The sequence below is a fragment of the Artemia sp. Qi Xiang Cuo genome, chromosome 9 (genome assembly GCF_049724085.1).
Source record: "Artemia sp. Qi Xiang Cuo chromosome 9, ASM4972408v1, whole genome shotgun sequence".
In the NCBI taxonomy this organism is placed as follows: domain Eukaryota; kingdom Metazoa; phylum Arthropoda; class Branchiopoda; order Anostraca; family Artemiidae; genus Artemia; species Artemia sp. Qi Xiang Cuo.
In genome coordinates, this window is record NC_142802.1 from 75638695 (window position 1) to 75656026 (window position 17332).

General features: G+C 35.3%; 1 protein-coding gene across 4 annotated transcripts in view; it reads right to left on the reverse strand.

The window, feature by feature from the left end:
- Positions 1 to 17332, reverse strand: part of gb (solute carrier family 7 member genderblind) — a 197498-nt gene that overhangs the window by 168276 nt on the left and 11890 nt on the right. For all 4 annotated transcript variants that reach the window (XM_089094183.1, XM_089094184.1, XM_089094181.1 and 1 more), the window contains exons 2-3: positions 16937 to 17191; positions 11876 to 12098 (exon numbers count right to left, since the gene is read on the reverse strand). In XM_089094183.1, the coding sequence (XP_088950309.1) occupies positions 11876 to 12098; positions 16937 to 17129 (416 nt within the window). In that variant the 5' untranslated portion in view covers positions 17130 to 17191. The remainder of the gene's footprint in view (positions 1 to 11875; positions 12099 to 16936; positions 17192 to 17332) is intronic.

The window sequence follows — 17332 nt, forward strand, 5'->3', positions numbered from 1 at the left end:
GACCCGAAAAGTTATTTATTTTGTTGCATATAAATATGTTAGTTTCAATTTTATTATTTTAGTATTTCTACTGAAGACGGTCGCAGTATATATGACCAAAATATCTGGACTTTTGTACCTGTTTTTGCACTGTCAAAATAAATGGATTAATCCCCATTTGATAGTTTATTTGTTCGACTGATACATCATAAAACAAAATTCTCAATCAACCGAGGCGTGACATTTTATGCTATACAAAAAATTTGATGAGCCAATAGTTCTTGGCAAATGCTGTTTTTTGGGTCGAGTCAAAAATACACGAGTGGCAGTTAATAAGTTTTGCTCAAGCTTTCTTTTTGTATAAAATATAAATTAAATATCAGTATTTAATAATACTACTGCTATTACTGCTGCTACTACATCTACTACTAACAACTTGCTGCAGCACCAGGCCGCCTGAGGCAAACACAGCTAAGCGCGCTCCTCCTCCCTTTCAATCTATTCAAAGCCTCCCTCTTTACACCCAACCAGGAAGCTCTCTTATCTCTAAAGTTTTTCCTTGCGAGATACCCCCCTCCCATTCGGGGACGTCCTGATTTTTATCGAGTTCAGACGGGTGGCGGACAAGGACAATCTTTGGTAACCTGTCATCCTTCATCCGCAGAACTTGTCCTAGCCATTTTAATCTTTCCCTCATTATAGACCTAGAAACAGTGACTTAACCACATTTCTCGTACAGCTTACTAATGAGATACGGTCAGTTTTTGTTTATAATTAAAAAAAAACTTTCCGAAAAATAAATTTTTCAAAGAAAAGTAAAGGCCATTTTAAACTTAAGCTCAGCAGATACAAATACTTGATAAAATTCAAACTCAAAACGACCAGAAACTACTATTAAAGAATAAATGAAACCCAAAACTAACAGAAATTAAATAAACAATCAATGCAAACAAACAAACAATAGATATTAACGGTAATGAATAATCTTAAAACGAGTGAAACATAAATTGAATATGCAAATCAAGCTTGAAACGAACAAAAATCACTACAAACAAGAGTTTGGGTACCGCCTCCTTCTCTCACTCTAAAAGTGTAAAACCTATAGCGTCATTGGCGCTTTACTGAAAACCAATTTTATTACAAACATTTTCTTTTGTACTTATTATTGAAAATAAACATCAAAATTATTTTACAATTTTGAACTGATGAGCTTTCAGCAATTAAATATCATTATACATCAAATATTTAGTTAAATTTATTAGTTCTTTCTAAAATTGTTCAAGGCGAATATATTTTCACTACTAAAAAGGTTTGGATACTGCCCCCTTCCTTAACTGTAAAAACCAAAAGCCTACTGCGTCATTGGCGCTTCACTGAAAACGAATTATACTACAAATATTTTCTTTTCCAGTTCTTGCAGCATACAAAATATAAAATAAAATTACAGTGAATTAAATTCTTGAAATAATGGATCTATCAACAATTAATATCATTATATATCAAATATTCAATTTGATGTTGTTTGTTCTTTCCAAGACTGTTCAAGACGCATTTAGTTTTCAGTAAAGCACCAATGATGCAGTAGGTTTTAGACTTACAGTGAGAGAAGGATGCGATCCCCAAACTCTTGTTTGTAGTGACTTTTGTTCGTTTCAAGCTTGATTTGCATATTCAATTTATGTTTCACTCGTTTTAAGATTCATTTATTCATTTACATTGATATCTATTGCATGTTTGTCTGCATTGATTGTTTATTTAATTTCTGTTCGTTTTAAGTTTCATTTATACTTCAATAGCAAAATATTTTTTTTTTGCTTTAAGCTTGATTTTCATATTCAATCTAAGGATTACCTGCTTAAAAATCTATTTATTCATTTATATTATTACTTTTTGTATCTTTTTTGCTATGATTGTTTATTTAATTTCTGTTCGTTTTGGGTTTCATTTATTCTTTAATAGTATCTTCTGGTCGTTTTGATTTTTAATTTTAACAGGTATTTGTATATGCTGAGCATAAGTTTAAAATGGCCTTTACTTTTCTTTGAAAAAATTATTTTTTGGAAGGTTTTTTTAATTAAATTTCGTTCGTTTTTTATTGCAAAAAGTTTCAGGTTTTTAAAAATTCCTTATTTCAAAATCAAACTTAAAAAAAAAAATCAAATATTCATCAAAGTATCAAAACTGTTATCAAAGTAACAATATCAAAGTGAACAAATGGTTTTGTGTCAACCTCGAGGTTTTTATTATCTGATTAACTATTTTTAACAAAATGGCTATCTCAAAATTTTTATCGGATGGGTTTGGAGAAAAGAGAGCGTGGGATGGGAGTTTGGGGCTAATTGCCCTTCGGTCTCTCTTTTGACTCTTTAAAAGTGAACTAGAACTTTCTATTTTGAATCAAATGAGCCCTCTCTGAAGTTTACACGAGCATCCCTTCTATAAGAACTATATATAACCCCAGAGTATAACTTACAACGCCTGTCTCCGGGCCCTGGGGGGTTGTGTCGACCCTGGAATTTTAATATCTGACATTGTTTTGACTATTAAAAATGGTCACCTCAAATTTTTATTGTACGGGTTTATCCATACGATAAACCCAAAGGCGTGGAGGGCGGGAGGGGCTAGTTGCCCTCCGATCTTTTTTTACTCTAAGAAGATGAACTAGAACTTTTAATTTCCACTCAAATGAGCCCTCTTTGAAGTCTATACGAGCATCCCTTTCATAATAACCATATACGGCCCCAGGACACAGCTTACAATGCCTCCCCCGGTCCCAGAGGGGTTGTGTCGACACCGGAATTTTTGTTATCTGACCTTTGAACTATTTTAAGAAATGGATATCTCAAAATTTGCATTGGATGGTTTTGGGTAAAAAAAAGGCGTGGAGCCTTCTCTGAAGTTTACCCGAGCATTCCTTCCAGAACAGCTGCATATACCCCCCGGGCATAACTTACAACACCTACCCCGGGCCCTGAAGGATTGTTTTGACCCCCGAGTTTTCGTTATATGATCTTAGAACCATTTTGAAAAAAAAGTGGCTCTCTCAAAGTTCTTATCGGATGGGTTCGAGGAAAATAGGGCGTGGAGCGGAGGGGGGGCTAGTTACCCTCCGATTTCTTTTGACTCATTAAAAGTGAAAGAGAACTTTAAATTTCCAATCATATAAGCCCTCTCCGAAGTTAATACAAGCATCCCTTCCATAAAAACTGCATATGTCCCAAGAGCATTATTTACAACGCCTGCCTCCGGGCCCTAGAGGGTTGTTTTGACCCGGAGTTGTCATTGCACGATCTTTGAACTATTTATAAGAAAATAGCTATCTCAAAGCTATTATCGGATGGGTTTGAGGAAAAAAGGATATGGAGGGAGGATGGGGGCTAGTTGCCCTCCGATATATTTTGACTATTTAAAATTTAACTAGAACTTTCAATTTCCAATCAAATGAGCCCTTTTCAAAGTTTATACGAGCATACCTTCCATAAGAGCCATATATGCCCCCAGAGTAATACTTACAACGCCTTCCCCGGGCCCTGGGGGGTTGTGTTGACACAGGAGTTTTTCTTATCTTACCTTTGAACTATTTCTAACGAAATGTCATACGTAATGGAGTTTTTGTTAAATTATCTTTGAAATATTTGTAACAAAATGGCTACCTCAAATTTTTTATCAGATATTTTGGGAAAAAGGGCTTGAGGGGGGGGGTCTAGTTGCCCTCCGATCACTTTTGACTCTTAAAAAGGGCACTAGACCTCTCGATTTCAAATTGAATGAGCCCCCTTTGAAGTCTATAAGACGACCCCTTTTATAAGAAGTGCCTCTGGGAAAAAAATAAATGGCGTGTGGGGGAGGCTAGCTGCCCTCCGATCACTTTTGACTCTTAAAAAGTGAATTATAGCTTTCAATTTCCAATAAAATGAGCCCTCTATGAAGTTTAGACGAGCATCTCTTCCATAACAACCATATATGCCCACAGGGCTTTAATTACAACGCCTACCCCCGGGCCCCGGGAGGGCTATGTCGACACTGGAGTTTTTTTATCTGAACTTTGAACTATTTTTGACAAAATGTCTATCTCAAAATTTTTATCCGATGCACTTAGGGATTGGAAGGGGGGGGGCTAGTTGCCCTCCGATTTCTTTTGACTCTTAAAAAGTGAACAAGAACTTTCAATTTCCAATCAAATGAACCCTCTCCGAAGTTTATGCGAGTATCCCTTCCATAAAATCTATATATGCCCCCAGAGCATTACCTACAACGCCTGCCTTCGGGCCCTGGGGGGTTGCTTCGACACATGAGTTTTTCTTATCTGACCTTTGAACTATTTTTAATGAAATGACTATTTAAAAAAAAAATTGTTGGATGGGCATGGGGGAAAAGAGTGTGTATGGGGGGGGGGGCTAGTTGCCCTCGGTTATATTTTGACTCTCAAAAAGCGAACAAGAACTTTCAATTTCCAATCAAATGAGCCCACTCCGAAATTTATACGAGCATCCCTTCCATAAGAACTATATTTGCCCCCAGAGCATTACTTCCAACGCCTGTCTCCGAGCCCTGGGGGGCTGCGTCAATACAGGAGTTTTTCTTATATGACCTTTGAACTATTTTTAATGAAATGGCTGTTTAAGAAAAATTATTGGATGGGTATGGGGGAAAAAGGGTGTGTGTGGGGGGTCTAGTTGCCCTCGGTTATATTTTGACTCTTAAAAAGTGAACTAGAACTTTCAATGTCCAATCAAATGAACCCTCTCTGAATTTTGTACGAGCATTCCCTCCATAAGAACCATATATGCCCCCAGGGCTTAACTTATAACCTTTGCTCTGAAGACTATGGGCGGAGAGTCCTGCTCAAAGATATAATTTCCAGAACTTTCAACTACGTTGAACAAGATGGCTATCTCAAAATTTTGATTGGATGTGTTTGGGGAAATGGTGGGCGTGGAAGAGGTGTTATTTGCCTTTCCGTCACTTTCGAGTATTAAAAAGGGGAGTAGCCATTTAATTTTCCAGTCGAATGAGCCCTTTTTGAAGTTTTTACGACAAAGCTTTCTATAAAAACCTTATATGCCCCCAGGGCATAACTTACAACCCTTGCCCTGGGGGCTGTGGGGGGGGTTGTCATCCTCAAAGACCAAATTTCCAGTATTTTCAGCTACGTTAAACAAAATGGCTACCTCAAAATTTGTATTGGATCTGTTTGGGGAAAAGGTGGACATGAGAGGTTAGTTGCCCTCCAATCACTTTCGACTATTAAAAAGGGCACCAGCACTTTGAATTTCAAATCGAATGAGCCCCTTTTGAAGTTTCTACGACAAATCTTTCTATAACAAGCTTCCCAGGGTATAACTTACAACCCTTGCCCTGAGGGCTGTGGGGGGAGTGTCCTCCTCAAAAACATAATTTATATCTGGAAATCAACTACATAGAACAAAATGGCTATCTCAAAATTTTGATTGGATGTGTTTGGAAAATAGTGGGCGAGGAAGGGGTGTTAGTTGCCTTCTTGTCACTTTTGACCCTCAAAAAGGGCACTAGAACTCTCGATTTCCAATCGAGTGAGCCCCCTCCAAATTTTATGTGAGGACCCCTTCCATGCGAATTGCCTCTGGGAAAAAAAATAAATAATAAAATATTAGAGCCGTATGGCCTTTACTATAGGCAACGCTATAGGGTTGCCTCTGATATGTAGCATTATAATAATAATGACATATGATATATATAAGTAATAAACAGTAGCATGTGATATTATATAGTATACTATTACACAATTTAATAATATTAACTAATGATAGCTTGCTATGAAAAAATATTCATCACGCTGCTCACATTATTGATTTTAATATTACTAGAGCTGTCTATTTTTTTCTTAAACGTATATTTGTGATTAAGTTTTCCTAGTCAACAAGAACATTTATTAATGCTGAAAAATCCTAGTTAAAATTTCTTTTTTCTAGTCTGTTTATTATGATACTTCTATTTCTTTTCTTGTTTTCATTTAAAATTGATTCAAATTCTACAGAAATTGCTACACCAGATTTTATTAATATGATCCAGAGCTGCAGTTCCCAAGGATTTTCTTTATTTTTTCTTAAACGTAGGCCTACATTTTTGAGTATGTTTTCCTAGTTAACAAGAACATTTATTAATGCTGATGCAAATTCTACAGAAATTGGTACATCAGGTTTTATTAATATGAACCAGACCTGCAGTTCCCTAGGATTTTCTCCAAGATCTTGGAATATTTATTGATTGATTGTTTTTCTTTCATATTTTATTGCAAGATTTGAAAGCGTATATTTAGTTGTGATTGGCACAAGCCCATTCGACATCACAGGCCATTTAGGTTTTAAAAGATTAAATAAATAAAACAAGTTTTTAAAACTGAAAGTAAGGAGCGACATTAAAACTTAAAACGAACAGAAATTATTCCGTATATGAAAGGGGCTGTCCCCTCCTCAACGCCTTGCTGTTTACGCTAAAGTTTTTTATTGTTTTAAAAAATAAAGTTGTGAGACAGAGTCAAAATTTAGCATAAAGAGCAAGGCGTTGAGGAGCGGACAGCCCCTTTCATATACGGAATAATTTCTGTTCGTTTTAAGTTTTAATGTCACTCCTTACTTTCAGTTTAGAAAACTTGTTTTTATTATTTAATTTCTGATCGTTTTTTAGTTAATGCAGCTTTTATTTTGGTTTACCATCATTGAATAAGTCAACAAAATTTTGTTCCAATTCTTTAAAAATGACCCCTTAATCACAAAGGCCGTTAATGAGAATAAATAGCTCTTTTGAAAGTACTAAGAAATCTTTGGCTTAAAGAGCGAGGCATTGACTAGAAGGTGAACCCAATCATATAGCTAATATTTTTTTGTTCGTTTTAAGTTTTGGCGTTGCTCCTTACTTTCAGTTGAAAAACTTGTTTTTTTATATTTAATTTCTGATTTTTGTTTTAAATAATGATGGGAAATCCGGCGCCCCCTTCATAGCAATATCCCTTCCCACATGAAAAGTTCCTTCTTGAAAAGATCCTCCAATATAACCCCCGACCCCCCCCAACCCCCCACTATAAGAAAAAATTCCCCCTTAAAACTTCTGTATACTTCCCAATAACCAATACTATATGTTAACATTGGGTAAAGTTCATAACTTTCATTTCCCCTGGGGGTTCGAGGGATTAAGTCATCCTAAAAGACATAGTTATAATATTTTTGACCATGCTGAGCATAATGGCCATATCAGAATTTGGATCGAGTGACTTTGGGAAAAAATGAGCGTAGGAGGGGGCCTAGTTGCCCTCCATTTTTTTGGTCACTTAAAAAGGGCACTAGAACTTTTAATTTCCGTTACAATGAGCAATCCCACGATATTCTAGGACCACTGGGTCGATACGATCACCCCTGAAAAAAAAAAAAATTAAAATAAAAAATAAACACGCATCCGTGATCTTTCTTCTGGCAAAAAATGGAAAATTCCACATTTTTGTAGATAGGAGCTTGAAACCTCTAAAGTAGGGTTCTCTGATACGCTGAATATGGTGGTGTGATTTTCCTTAAGGTTCTATAAATTTTAGGGGGTATTTTCCCCTTTTTTCGAAAATCAGCCAATTTTTCTCACGTAACTTTTGATAGATAAGATTAAACTTGATGAAACTTATATATTTGAAATCAGAATTAAAATTTGATTCTTTTGAGGTATCTATTGGCATCAAAATTCCGTTGTTTAGAGTTTCGGTTGCCATTGAGCCGGGTCGCTCCTTACTTACAGTTCGTTACCACGAACTGTTTGATAATGGTTATAGAGCTTGTTCTACCCCTAGGAGCTCATAGAACTGCTGATTTGGAAAATCAGAGGATGAATTTTTCTAATTATTTTAATTAAAGTATTCATACAAATTTAGATTTTTTGGTTACTGTTTTTGTGGTGAATCCACCTGATCAGAGGATTTAGGATTTTATTTAAAACTCTAAAGCCTTAAAATAGATTTAATCTTTAAGTTAATTTCGTTTAAGTTAATCTCTTCCAGTTGGTTGCCTTAACGGAGATTTGGCAGGGAGATCACAACTCTGCTCTTTTCGATATACCGGGATATATTTTGTTTACACGGAACTGAGAGTTACGTTAGCATAGGGCTTTTGCAGCTTGTATCCGCTATAATCTACACGTGAAAATCCGTGAAGGTCTGATCAAATACATGGAAATGGTATGTAAAACACTAATCCACAAGCTAAACTAAATAGCATTGATGCATGTTAGTCATTGTTAACAGGTTCTTCTTCCAGTCCTGTTCAAGAATTCTTTGAGAATTTTCATGAACAGCTGACGAAAGCGTAATTTAGTAATAATCCTTGTTTCATACTAGGTGATTTCAACATCAGCATGTTGAATTCTAGGAGATTTCGATATCAACATGTTGGATATTGAATTTTCGGTGACTTTTCAACTTTTAAATCTATGTCTCTCTTTTATTCATTACCGGCGATCAACATCCCGACTAGAGTTTATAAGACCTCTTCAAAGCTTTTGGATAACATATATTCAAACATGCCTTTTAGATCATAATATGTTCTTGTAGATGTCGATTCTGACCACTTAGATGGTTTTCTTGAATTAAGGTATTGATAATGGAAAATGATTCAGGTATTAAATTTGCACTTTTTTATGGTAAGCTATTGGAAAAGGTTAATGAAGTTTGAGTCTCAAAGAATATGAAAGAGTGAATAATTAATGGGAAGAAGCCATGGATGGCACAAGATTTTCTTCAAAAAATAAATGTAAGGGATAAAATGCTTAAGTTATAAGCTTTAAAACCTATGGATGAAATAAAGAGCGATATCGTGGTCTTCAGAATGGTTTAGATAATCTTCTCCGTGTGGCTAAAAAGCCATTATGAGATATCAGGAAGCTGAAGGTAACCCGTTTAAGACTTACCAAACAATCCTCTATGTCATAAGCCAGAGTCCTAATATTTTACCCTCTGAGGTAATAGTAAATGAGGCCATAGCTCATTACGGTTTCACAAAGTGCAATGAATTTAAAGATTATTTTTCTTCAATAGGCTCAATAATAGCTGATAAAATTTCCCTATTTTCAGGTGATCCACTTTTTGGATCCACTTTCTCATCCCCTATTGATGTATTGTTGCATCTAAAGAAGCTTACAGTTACGAGCTTAGGGAGACCATGTACAACATCAACAGCGGTTCGTCCGTTGGCGACCTTGTAAGCCTAAAAATTCTGAAATACATTTTTATTCTGTATCTGGTCTTCTAACATCATAATCTAATGATTGTTTCCAACAAGGTAAGTTTTGAGATTGTTCGATGTTGGATGTTGGATGAGATTGTTTGAAAATTGCAAAAGTGATACCAGTTTACAAAGGTGGCAACGGAAATGATCTTGGTAATAATCGTCCAACATCAGATTTGCCAGTTATTTCGCGTCTTGTTGAAAACAGTTTTATAACTCAGTTAAGCTATTTCCTTGACAAATTTAATTTGATAAATATTGATCCGTTTGAGTTCTGAAAGAATAGACAGGCAGAGGATGATTTTATATTTTTTGATAGTGTATCTAATGTATCTGTAGACAAAGGATTAATGGCTGTTATAGTGATCCTAGACCTAATGAAGGCTTTTGACACAATTGACAAAGACCTACCCCTAAAAAAGGTAAAGTGTGTGGTAAAGCTTTATCCGTGATCCGTGGTAAAGCTTTTGATTTTAAATGGAGTGTCCCTAGTAACCGTTGTCAATATGTGGAGATGGATCCCATGCAATCAGAAGTACGTCCAGTTGTTGGTGATGTGCCAGATGGATCATAGAAATTTTGCAATTTCTCATCCAGTGGTTTAGTATTGGACTGTTCATGCTTCTTCGAGTTTTCGTCAGCGCAGTGTTGTCGATATTGGCATATAGATCAAGTTCAGCTATGAAAGGATTGTTGCAAACAAGAAAGCCATAATAAAAGTGCTCTGCCCAAACCCCACTCCACCTTTTGTTACCACTCTGCCTCTTATGCTTCAAGTTTTGCCTCTCTTAAAACTGAGGATTTGAATTGAAATCGAATGAGATTCTTTTGAGTTAAAGGATTTTTTATAATTTTCCTGTTGTTCATGACTGATACGCTTTTTTATATGATTCTTAGTTATATGACTGATAATTCTTGGATTGTGTCGTTATGTCGTTGTGTCGTTGAATAGTGTCGTTATTTACTGGTGCTATCAGCACTGCATTTAGCTATCTCTTAGCGATGCATTTAGCTATCAGCACTGCTAGAAATTGTAGCTATCAGCACTGCAAAGACCGATGAGTTACTCCTGGCATCGGCGAATGACAATATTGATGTGTTATATTCTTGGTTGAGGGTAAATAGGCATAATTTTAATTGGATAAGTCAAATTTTATTAAATTTCTCGTTTTCCTGTTTTTATTTTTAGATTCAGGAAATTTTAATACAGTGCAGTATTTTAAGGTGTGTTTCACCAAATAAATACTTGGGGATTCGTGTTGATGAAACTGTATCTCGTAACCAAAGCATAGTGAGAAAACTTAACCATTGTTTTCCCTCTTTTTGTCCTTCGCCTTCTTTGTTTTTCCTTCACCCTTCCATGTAGAGGGCACTTGGGGATTCGTATTAACAAGCCTTAATTATTTCCAGTACCATGTACAGGCTCTTCACAAAATTTCGTTTCATAATCAAACTCTAGTAGAGTTTGGCTTGGTGCTTTTTCATCCAGTGTTCAGTCTGTACGAGTTCAAAACAATGGTGTTCGGTTGTTGGTTCGGTTGTTCGGTTGTTTTTATGATCGTGGAAGGATATTCCCGCCTCTGGATGAAGAGTTTTGTTTGTTTTTTTTAAACAAACTTTTGTTTATTTTTAGGCTACAACCTTTATATCTTTACAAATCTTTAGTGTTTTGATAATTTAGTAAATTTAAGGTCCTCGGTTCACGATTATGGCACTCGATCTTCTACAGATATTGATGCCCCGTAGGTGGTTTCATTGTCATCAACGTTGTCTCTGCTTCAAACAACTTGATCAAAATATAAAAAATAGTATTATTAGTCATATTTATTCGTTTAAGAGTGTAATTGAAGAAGCACTTTTTCGTAAGTATCAATTTCAGTTTGTTTTAAAGGGGTTGGGCAAATAAATAAATCAATAAATTAGTAACTATGGCATCAAGGGGTGAGAATGGAATTGCATATTTGATGAATTTGCTAGTTATAAGGTATGTGATAACGAATAGGAATTGTGTTTTAAACTGGCTGCTAGTTTATACCTTGCTTTTATTGTTTTTTACTGTATGTTTCCCGGCGCCCTTCGACAAGTTTTTAAATCTTGGGGTGACCGTCAGTGTCGTAATTTCGGCAAAATACAGGGGGGGGGGGTCGGGGACCATTTCCCAAATCAAGTGAAAATGAGGAAAAAATATACCAAATATTACCATAAAGGTAAAGATATACTAAAAAAAACTGACCCGTTCCTCTGGATGCTTGAATCATGCAGGCTTATCTTAGTTTTAACCAACAGTGTCTGGGTGGGGGGGCAACCATGGTCTAGGAGGGGCAGTTGCCCCCTGCCCCACAGCAAAGTGCGCCCCTGGTAACTGTTAAACTATAGTTGTCATTTGTTTTTTGAATAAATTTCTCTCTCTCAGTCATGAGCTTGGAATTACGGAAGAGGATGAATATTAAACATAATCCTCAAAAAGTAAATTAAGTCTGTATTTTATTGTTACTTATTACCCTTTTTTTTCAAGTCTTGAAATTGAGTTACATGCAGGTAAGTGTTGAAATATTTTAAAATTCTCAGTAGCAACCTTGTTATGAGCCTCAGTTTTAATTTTGCAACGGCTATTAGTAAGAAATGAAAAAATTAACAAAATGAAAGAAAATACCTACACAAAAATCAAGTTTGCATCCCACAAATAGAGGAAAGCTGGCAAGGGTCCAAGAGCTTCTTTAATATAGGCATAATCACCCCCAGACTTGGGTATGGAGGTACCTAGTTCAGCATAACAGAGAGCACCAATTGTAGATAGAAAACCACAGAGTATCCATACCACAATTGAGAAACCAACAGACCCTGCTTCCTTGAGCACTCCTTTGGGCGAAATAAATATTCCTGAAATAAAAATTTATTCACTCCTTTGGGTGAAATAAATAATCCTAGAAGGATTCTTAGTTTTAGGACTGTCGAATTGCGAAAAGTGAGACAAATATTGTTTGCGCAAAATATAACAGCAGAATCGACATAGCCCCGCCTGGAATCGTTTTCATTGTTTGTTTTGTAGAATGGACAATAAAGCTTCATCCGGATACTCAAGGTTTGTTCTTAAATATGGAGTTAAAAAGCTATTTTAGACCTATCTTATGAAATCACTTTTGGACTAAATTCTATCTATGTAAAATCTGTTAGGTAAAAGCTCCAATACAGCCAATAGAATTACAGCTGTTAAAAACTATATGCATAGCTTTCCAGCTTTAGAGGATGGACAACCTGGGGGTTGTGCGTTCCTCCCCAAAAATAGATTTTATCCAAGTTCAGCTCTGAAGCTCCGTACGTACTGATTTAACAAATAAAATTTACTATCGATACTTGAATTGTAAATTGTTAATCCAAAAATTTGAATCATTTACGATAAATGTAAATTATGAACGCATCAGAATTGATGTAAGGCCTTTCTTCAAAGTATTTTCTTCAAATCAAGGGATTTATAAGTTTATACGAGTTTCCTGCTTTCATAATAATGCAGGCTCCCACGGTGACAATAAGTTAAAAAAGCTGTCCACAAAATTAATAAACCGTTTTCCTCGCATAACTTTGTCGACTTTATTGCTGTCGGAAAAAACTTGGGACAAATTTTGAAGCAGAAACAAATAAGTGTCTGTATCTATAAACAGTACATATATAAATAGTACATAATTGTTTAAATATTTGTCTTGGTAAAAGAATAAGGGTAGCCTTAAATATTAAATGGGGAAAATGCATAAGAAGATGGTTTTCTCACCTCCATGCCTGATTAATTCTTGCTATGAAAAATGCTATAAAGTCAAAAAGGTTAAAATCTTCTGTAAGCTAAAATCTTCTTCTGTGCGCGCAATTTCATGAAAAACTTTATTAACTTTGATGACGCCGTGGGAGCCCCGAATAAGTAATTTTGCCTGAATATTTTATATGAATGTTTATATTTTCATTATATTTGATACTAACTGGCCGCTTTGAATGAGGTTTACAAAGCGTCTTTTGTGAATAATACACCTGATAAAAAAAAAAAAATAACCGTTGGTTTTTCATACTTCAAGATGGACACATTTTAGCTAGATGCACAACATTGTATTCTTGGGGGACACTTTCATGGATCAAAAAGCTGACAACTCTGTTTCTCAGTGGAAAAGGCCCCTAGTCATCTGAGCAAGTACCAATTATAGCAAAGAAAGCACTCTTGGCATGATAGCTGGAACACTCCAGCTGAGTGGCAAGATCAACAAGTGAGGGAGGTATTGATGAGCACGAGTTCTTACAATTTTGTGGGAAATTTCATGGTCAAAGGTCTACCGATATTTATCTACCCATAAATATCGACATTCAAATCACTCAACTAGCCCAAATTGTAGCCCTGATCCATATTATTCCTTTCAAAAAAATAGTTTTCCCAATAAAATAGGTAAAATTAAAACATTAACAAAAAAGAAAATTTACTATTGTCCTTGTTATGTTGAAATGCGACGATTTAATTATTGTTTTTGTGTATTGTTGAAGAATCTCACGTACTAAATTTCAAAAGGGTCGCAATTGTGCCAAAACTGTGACACAATGGCGCAGTACGCACGAAGCCGATGAAAAAATACTCTATTTTACTTTCAGAACACGTCTGAAACCCCCTGTAGAAAAATGTGTTCGGATTTATTCTAAACAGAAATGCAAAGGAGCGAAACCTCTCTGGAACTTTTGCTAAACTAAACACAGGAATAGTAAGAAGATAAGCAGTTTTACAATTATATTAGATAGTATAGATACTTTAATTTAGATTTCAGTTTAAAATAATATAAAGCATAAACTTTGCAGGTCAGCGCAAAGAGCGAGGGTTTGATACATCCATTATCCCCCTACATTCAGCATATTTTATGTTTTTTACGTTTTAATGATGTTATTTGCTTTCACCTGTTTTTTTCTTTTCTTTTCGCAAAACAACAACCAGTCAGGTATCAAATGATTTATTCTTTCAAATATTTGGTTGGAGAGGTATTTAAGTTAAAAAAAAGTATGCCATCATTATTATATGCATGCACCGGTATATTTATTTATTTCATTAATGCCATACGGGCCAATTTAATAACTATTGGACCTTCACTATTTCTATGAAGATGTGGTACGTTAAGACCATGGTCAGGTATCAAATGGTTTATTCTTTCAAACTTTTTGTTAGAGTATTCATGTTTCATGAATACCACACCAATTTGATGAGGTAAGTTAATACCATAGTTTCATTACTGTTGTTGAGAGGCTGGGAAGTCGGCAGACTTGGCCATTTTTCAGGGGGTGAGGGCGGAAGATGGACGATTTCTTAGATAGAATGATGGACTTTTGCTTAAAAAGAGGACTAATTTATTAGAAGAAACACAAGGAAAAAACACTTAAAATGGTTAGCAATTAAAGCTGCTATTGGGAGCCAGTGCGGGTAACATAATTATGAAACTCCTCCACAAGGCAACCAAAACACACGCAAAAAAAACAGTCATATACTTACATATATGTTATATCACCAATACTTCGAACATTATTCTAACCTTTGAACCAATTTTTGGGACATGGGCACGAAAAGAAAATTTCCACTATGGCGAAGATATTTTTGATATCCTTGTATCATTAGTATCCTTGTATCATGATATCCTTGTAACAATAAATCACATTACAAGAAAGAAACATAGTTTTTCTTGTGTCTTCTTAGGTAAAGATTTCTCCCCAAAGCAAATTCTTAGGCCTTATTTCACTACATTATATAAAATTTTCGGTACTTCTTAATTATTCAGAACACATCCAAGAAGTTAAGTTAGGTTAATCTTAATGAAGTATACCAAAATTTCATGAAACATATAATACTTTATTAACAAAATTATGGGAACTACAACAGAAAATTATGGAAAGCAGGCCGCCAAGAACGCATTGTATTAAATACATAGCCTAACCTAACCCCTAACCATTTCAACATATTAAACATTTAATTAAAATATACTGACAGCGTATTTTTTCTTACTCAGTATATGCAAATCATAACCGGTTGCAAAGAGGCAAACTGGTTTTTGTCAGATCTTACAGAGCAAAATTCTTGAGTGGGTTCAGAATAATTAACAAGTACCAGATTTTCTTCTAACCTTATATAATATTACAGCATTCAAACATTAATTTTAGCAGTCTTTCTTTCGTCATTTGGTTTGGATCTAAATAAGCTGGATATTGTTTTGAAAATATGCCGTTTTATCCCTTGACCCCTCAGCTATACTGTAAATATGGTACAAGTATGGTTTAAAAACACCTAAAAGAGTTTTTAAAGCTAATTGCCCTAAATTAAATTAAAATTAATTAAAACTAGTTCATTAAGACAAGTCTTACCCAGGAATTCCCCTATGCCTATATGCCACTTTCACAAAGGCGTTGAGAGGGTGGCAACTGGTAGACTGATGTACTCATCCGACCCATGTAAGCTTCTTGTAATTTCATTTAATATTCTTTCCCACGAAAATAAAATGTAGACTGCACGATCGTTTTATGGTAAATTATCGATAGAATCTATAATAGAAGGTCAACTACTTTGACAGTTTTTTTTTTAGAAAACAGGCTCTCCTTCTAAGACCTAAAAATGTACAAACTCAGTTTATGAACATGATAACTGTTTTTTAACTTTGGTACGATAGAAGAAGCTTTTTTTTCTCTCTTGCCCTTCCACTGAAAAAATTCCAGCCAAATCCATTTCTGACAGAGATTTATGTATACCGCTGGTAAACAAGCCAAACGAGCCCCACCCCTCCTGAGTTCTCCCTCTTAATGACCAGCTTTTTTAAAGTTAAACTGAGTGCGATGATATAAAAGTACGATGAATAGAAATTTTCTGAGCGTAATGAAGTGAGAACTTTGTCATTATAGCATTTAGTGCAAAGTAGCACCTACTTTCAACTGTTGCCAGATTTTAAGAGTCGCTAGTGTCCCCTTTGGATAGGGGCCCTTTCCTCTAGCCCTCTTAAAGAAAAAGCTTTGGGTAATGTTTTTTTCCGGTACAGTTTTTAGTAGAAACAGCCGATAAACCAGTCAAGGTAGAGCCGACAGGTGGTGTAATATAATCGCTCAAAAGTGGAAAAATGGGCTTACAGTTCTTAAAGGTAGACCTTTAAGAACTGTAGAAAAAGACCGGGGAGAGGTAGAAGAAGAAAGAGGTAGAAGAAGGTAGACCGCAGACCAGACTCCTTTCGCCACACAAAACAACTGAACTGCAGCAAAGCTCCGAAATATGTGCTCTTTGGAACTGCTGCTTTCTGAAAAATTGCTGCAAAGGTTCCACGAACTATATTTTAGTGTTTTTATATTGTTTTATGAATGTTTTTAAAGACCAAAAGAATAATTCAAATTTATAAATTAATTGACAACAACAAAATATTATATTTACGAACGAGAATTTGCCAAGAATTTTCATATAAGTTGACTAAAAAATTCCTAAGCTTCCTCCCTCTGTATAATTCTTTTTTTCTATAACGGCTTTTCCAATAATTTCTATGAAAAATGGATATTATGGGTAAAATTCACCCATGAAAGCATCATAAATTGCGTATTTTGTGAAGTTTACTGTTTTCCAGAACAATTCGAAAAAAGAAGAATGGAGATTTTCTCTATTCATCGTAATATTTCTTTACTTTTAATATTAATATAAATAATATGTGACCAATGTCTGAGTGCAATTATTCACTTACCCGACCCCATGATAATACCAAGGATAATTGCAGTCCCTTCCATCAAGCCCAACTCTTTCTTCAGTTTCACTTGGTCGCCAGATTCATTGGAATGCAGAAGAAAATCCCTGGGACCAGGTTCTGGATTGCTGTTTTCATTAATTTCAGCTAGGCCATATCTTCCATTCACTTGAATGCAGTTTGGGTCAGCCATTGTTCAAGTTGATTCTCTCCTTGTAGCAAATGAACTGTTGCTGAATACACTTTGCTATCGACCTACCAATATCAAAAGAAAATGAAAAGTATCTTGAATTGGCATGATAGGCTTCAAAGACAAGTAAAGGAGGTGAGACCTTCAGTTTCTGCATAATTCATGGGAGCTTCGTTTGGGGGAGGGATAAAGAGTGAAACTTTGAA